General features: G+C 41.1%; 1 protein-coding gene across 1 annotated transcript in view; it reads left to right on the top strand.

Annotated features, from left to right (window-relative positions):
* The first annotated feature begins 4,693 nt into the window (after positions 1-4,693).
* Anxa13 (annexin A13) overlaps positions 4,694-6,166 on the top strand; it is a 57,783-nt gene continuing 56,310 nt past the window's right edge. The window contains exon 1 of the mRNA XM_021217303.2: positions 4,694-4,737. Within this exon, the coding sequence (XP_021072962.1) occupies positions 4,723-4,737 (15 nt within the window). The 5' untranslated portion in view covers positions 4,694-4,722. The remainder of the gene's footprint in view (positions 4,738-6,166) is intronic.

The following is a 6,166-nucleotide window of genomic DNA, read 5'->3' as shown; positions in this document are numbered from 1 at the left end:
TATCTGGCTACCCACTTGCCACTCACCCCCAATTCTTCTGCCAACATGTCCGGTCACATATGAGATGTCTAATATGAGGATACTGGACATTGAGAGAAGGGACGCCATGTCTCTTTAGAGTAGCGTGCCAAAGAAGAGGGGGTCAGGCTTTTTATTTGGGAGAGGTGGGATGGATGCCTGCTTATTAATGAGAATAACAAAGTCTTTTTTTTAATTAGATATTTTCTTCATTTACATTTCAAATGCTATCACGAAACTCCCCTATACCCCCCCCCACCCTGCTTCTGAACCCACCCACTCCCACTTCCTGGCCCTGGCATTCCCCTGTATTGGGGCATATGATCTTCGCAAGTCCAAGGGCCTCTTCTTCCATTGATGGCCAACTAGGCCATCCTCTGCTACATATGCAACTAGAGACACAGTTCTGGGGGGTACTGGTTAGTTTATATTGTTGTTTCTCCTATAGGGTTGCAGACTCCTTTACATCCTTGGGTACTTTCTCTAGCTCCTTCTTTAGGGGCCCTGTGTTCCGCCCAATAGATGACTGTGAGCATCTACTTCTGTACTTGCCAGGCACTGGCATAGCCTCACAAGAGACAGCTATATCAGGGTCCTGTCAGCAAAATCTTGTTGGCATATGCAATAGTGTTTGGGTTTGGATCCCCGGGTGGGGCAGTCTCTGGATGGTCTTTCCTTCTGTCTCAGCTCTGAATTTTGTCTCTGTAACTCCTTCCATGGGTATTTTGTTCCCCATTCTAAGAAGGAATGAAGTATCCACACTTTGGTCTTCATTCTTCTTGAGTCTCATGTGGAAAATAACAAAGTCTTGCTCTCTTCTCTGTAACATGAAATAATATTGTAATAACCAGAAGTAACACTGTAATGTCATGGCTTGGATATACATTGTTCATAGTTAAAAAAAAAAAAAAAAGGCAGGAGTTGGGGGTGACTGGGGGATCTTCAGAACCCTGGCTACCTCATGGTGTTTCCTGGCTGGCTAATGTTGGGACAGAGTTGGGAACAAGAATTGGGGGTAAATCTCCACACATTCCTACCCTATCCATGGCTTGCGAATGACGGTTTTATCACCTGATACAGATGAATATTTGGGATTTTTTGTTTGTTTCTTTGTTTCTTTTTTTGAGGCAGGGTGTCATGGAGCAGAGTATCCTCAAAATCCTTAGCCAAGTGCTGGCCTTGAACTCCTTAACCTCCCACTTCCATCTCCCAAATTCTGGGATTAAAAACATATACTGTCACGCCCAAGACACTGTCCTGCACTCTGGGCGTGTAGGGAGGGCGTCTAGATCAGGTAACAGTGTCCTTTCTCACAGCTCATGTGAAAACAATGCTCACTGACGCCTATTCAAGAACTCCTTTCATAGATAGCTATTAGCATCCGATGTGTGCCAAACTCCAGCCTGGATCCTGGGTATAGCAGTGACCAGACCAACAAGGGTGCACCACCCACCGTGTTAGAGCTGGGGAAAGGATACTGAACGTAAATAAACACCAATGGCTGAGTCTGGAGAGATGACCCAGTAGTTAGGAGCACGTACTGCTCTTCCAGAGAACCCAGGTTTAGTTCTCAACACCTATATCAGGTAACTCACAACTGTCTGTAACTCCAGTTTTCCGAGGTCAGATGTCTTCTTCTGACCTCCACAGGCACTGGGCATACACGTGGTATACATACATGCAGATAAAAATTGATGCACATAAAAATTAAATATGTATCTTTAAAGATGGTTTTAAAGATAAAAACCTAAACACCCATTTTTGCTTATTTGTTTGTTCAAGACAAGATTTCTCTGTGTAGCCCTGGCTGTCCTGGAACTCACTCTGTAGACCAGGCTGGCCTTGAACTCAGAAATCTGCCTGCTTTTGCCTCCCAAGTGCTGGGATTAAAGGCGTGCGCCACCACTGCCTGTCCCCCTCCCTTTTTTAAATTAAGCAATTTAAAAAATTTCAAGCTGTGGCTAATGGTACAGACCTATAATTACTGTTGCACTCGGGACTGAGGCAGCCTGGGCCACAGGGTGAGTTCAAGGCCAGTTTAGGGAACACAGTGAGACTGTCTCAAAATAAAAAGAAGAGAAAGTGATCCAGCTCGGCTGTAGGAGGCTGAGCCAGCACCCCAGACCCTCAGTTCAATTCCAGTTACTGAAACAAATGGGGAAAAAAAAAACTTGGAAAACCACAAGATTTAAGCATCTTAATGTAGAAAAAAGAATTTGTAAGTGAGAGAAGGAAAACACTGACATATTTAAAGACATTAAAAATTCACAATTTCCAGCTGGGCGTGGTGGTGCACNCCTTTAATCCCAGCACTNGGGAGGCANAGGCAGGNNGATTTCTGAGTTCAAGGCCAGCCTGGTCTACAGAGTGAGTTCCAGGACAGCCAGGGCTACACAGAGAAACCCTGTCTCGAAAAACAAACAAAACAAAAATTTCACAATTTCCTCTTATATATATTTACATGCTCAAAACAAACAAACAAAGCAAAGGCAAAACACAAAACAAAAATAAAGCCCTGGTGAAAACCAACTATTCTACTTAGCAATGGCCTCAGTTTTACTAAAGTGTTTTATGAACAGAAATGCAAGGACCAGTAACACAGACAGAAAACAGGAACACGCACAGAAGACAGCAGAAACAGTCACAAGGCTTTAAGGGAATTGAATCTATTATTTCAAAGATTATTAAATGAAAAAAATATGAAATCACTATTCTTTCTCTGAAATTGGCAGGAATGACAAGTTGGATGGTATGGGTGCTGGCAGCCAGCAGAAAGCAGCAGTGTGTGCCACCATTGTGTGTCAGCTCTGTCCTTTAAACCCGGGGCCCAGGGGTCAGCTGACCCTCAAGGGTAGTCTGGCATTCTAATGCTTATGTAGAAGATAATTTGACAAAAAAACCTTCTAGAATTGTTTTTTGGGGGGGAGGGTTTTTTCGAGACAGGGTTTCTCTGTATAGCCCTGGCTGTCCTGGAACTCACTTTGTAGACCAGGCTGGCCTCGAACTCAGAAATCCACTTGCCTCTGCCTCCCGAGTGCTGGGATTAAAGGCGTGCGCCACCATGTCCGGCTACCTTCTAGGATTTTAAGTTTGTGTATTCTTTGATAAGCAATCTCACTTCAAGATTCAACAGATAAAATCAAAGAAACTAAGACATTTATACAGAAGACCCAAAACCAACCTAAAAGGACTTTAGTGGTGGACTTATTAAATAAGACTGAGTTCATGCCTGTAACAGATTAGCTTCTCTTTAGTATAGGAAGCATACAAGGCATGGAGTAAACCACATCATGAAATCCTTTGGTTGTAGATACACATACCAAGAATGGAAGACAGACAGACAGAAGAGGCAAGTGGGGAAATGGACATTGGCACGTATGTATAGAACATTTTTGGAAAGATTCACAGAAGCAAGCCTCTAGAAGAAGAAACTGAGAACTCAGTAGGCTTACTTTTAATGGTCATCTTTTCATTGAAGAGAAAAAGTTACTCAGACTGGCAGCTATTATTTTTTTTATTTAAAAACTATTCAGATTATAAGTATGATGATGACCCCTGGGGGCTAGAGAGATGGCTCAGTGGTTAAGAACACTGACTGTTCCTCCAAAGGTCCTGAGTTCAATTCCCAGCAACCACAGGGTAGCTCACAACCATCTGTAATGGGATCTGTTGTCCTCTTCTGGTGTGTTTGAAGAGTACAACAGTGTATTCATATCCATAAACTAAATAAATAAATCTTTTAAAAAAAGAATGATGATCCAGTACAACTCCATGTATCATAAAAATTATCTATAATAAAATAAGAATAGCAATATAAATAAAATGGAGTTTCAGTCTGCTTGGGTAATGCTATGATGGTGATGATAACCATGGTTTTTAAGACAGGTCTTATTATGTAGCATTGGTTGATCTAGAACTCACTGTGTAGACCAAACTGTCCTCAAAGTCACACAGATCTGCCTGCCTCTGCCTCCCAAGTGCTGACATTAAAGGAGCATGCTTTCAGCAATGCTTTTATTAACACACACACACACACACACACACACACACACATGAATAACTTGGAACTATTGAGATGTAGTGTCTGCTGCCAATGCTGACCACCTGAGCTCGATCCTCCCAGACACACATATCAGGAGAGAACTGATTTGTCCTCTGACCTCATGTGTTCTCCATGATGACATGCACACATACACACACACACACACACACACACACACACACACACACACACACACAAAACACACGTAAGAATTTTAATTAAGAAAATGATTGTGATACCAAGAGTGGTAATAAATGATTATAACGCCAGCACTCTAGAGCTGAAACAGGAGGATTTCTTCCAGTTCAAGTCTAGTCCAGGCTATATAGTGAGAACCTTTCTCCAACAAGAGGGAGGAAAGGCAAAATAATCTTTTCAAATTCTTTCAACTACCTTTAGTTGTGATAAAATAATTCAACTTTAAAGAGTCTAAGCTCCCGTTCCCTGGGTGTATGTTCTCTTGGATGGTCTGCCTGTTCAGCGTGCAGAGCCAGAGCACATTCACAGCCATCGCCACTCCCTACCCATCCCCAACGGTGTATTCAAATCCAATGCCAAAAGTTACTTATTAAACACAGGAGATAGTGTGCCCTGCGAAATCCATTATAAACTTTGTCTGTGGGAGGACCAGTCTCTTCTTGAAGAAACCCAGAGAAGAGGAGATGGGGCACCATCATGTAAGTATTTACTGCCTTTGGGACTCTGTTTTGTTTGGTTATCCTGTGAAAGAATTCAGCTGTGAGCTCACGGTTGATATCTTCGTGCTTTATCACTTTAATAATCCCCTCGTTGCTAGCACTAGCAAGAGTGTTCTGTGTTTTTAAAACGGTGTTTAACAAAATGCAATAAAGAGTGCCTCACAGCCAGCAAATGGCTAACATATATTTGTAGAATGTGTAGGTAAAGCTTTTAACTGTGGCGAAATTATGCAAATCCTCAGAGACTATTCCTGTTTAGAGTTTGTGTGACAGATGGGGTCCTGTTGAAAAGATCAGTCCAGCTAGATAAAGATGCTCCTGTGAGTCCATCTAGTTTAGACTACAAGGTGAAAATCCCCCAGTGTTATTGCCCAGCACCCAGATATTCACAATTGTTCATGGAACGGATGAAATGTTTCCTTTTTTATTTCTGAAATGTCTAGGCTTAAAAATAGCATGTCTGAAGCAACAGAAAAACTGACCAAAACGTTCACCATTTGGAATCTTTGTTACATGAGGCAGATAAGAATTGAATTAGATTTTTCCCTTGTTTTGAAAACCATTTATTTTAGTAATACTGCTTAACATGGAACCTGCCATCTTAACAAGCTTTAAGTGTACAATAACAGTTTTACTGGCTACAAGTATAATATGCAGAAGCAGATCTACAAGTTATGCTTCTTGCTTAAATAAAATTTTGTCTATTGATCAGTAATTACTCTTTCTCCCAACTGTCCCAGTCCCTACGATTCCATTCCACTCTGATTATCTAGTTTGCAATACTTTATATCCTATACATTAGTGAAATGTGTTTTTGTGTGTGTGTGCAGAAATATGAATATCTGAAGCTAGTCCAGTAAGAATTTGGATGAGGTCATGTTGTAGCCATGGTAACTTTTTATGGTGATATTTCATATATACAATAGACTTAATATAGATATTTATAAAACATGGTACTAGGGGTAAAGGGAGTAAAAATCTAATTTTTTTTCTGAACATTAGCCTTGTTTATAAGGGTTTGCCTTTACTTGTATGAAAGTATTGTTTTCAGAGGGTTGTTAAGTTTAACTCATATGCAAATAGCCTTTTCCAGCAAGGCAAGATTATGAGTTTTTTATTCCTTTCCCAGGAATAAAAAACTAATTACATTACAATATAATTCTTTAAATGGACACAAGGGACTTCAGGAGATTACCAGTCCAGCACCTGCATTTTGTCCCTTGAAAAATCACCCCTGACTGGGGATTTCATTTTTGAATCCCCAGGTCCCTTCCTCCTCCTCCTCCTCCTCCTCCTCCTCCTCCTCCTCCTCCTCTAATTTTTCTTCTCTTCTTCTTCTTCTTCTTCTTCTTCTTCTTCTTCTTCTTCTTCTTCTTCTTCTTCTTCTTCTTCTTCTTCTTCTTCTTCT

Source organism: Mus pahari, chromosome 17 (assembly GCF_900095145.1).
Source record: "Mus pahari chromosome 17, PAHARI_EIJ_v1.1, whole genome shotgun sequence".
Classification (NCBI taxonomy): domain Eukaryota; kingdom Metazoa; phylum Chordata; class Mammalia; order Rodentia; family Muridae; genus Mus; species Mus pahari.
This window is presented reverse-complemented; position numbering and strand designations above follow the sequence as displayed.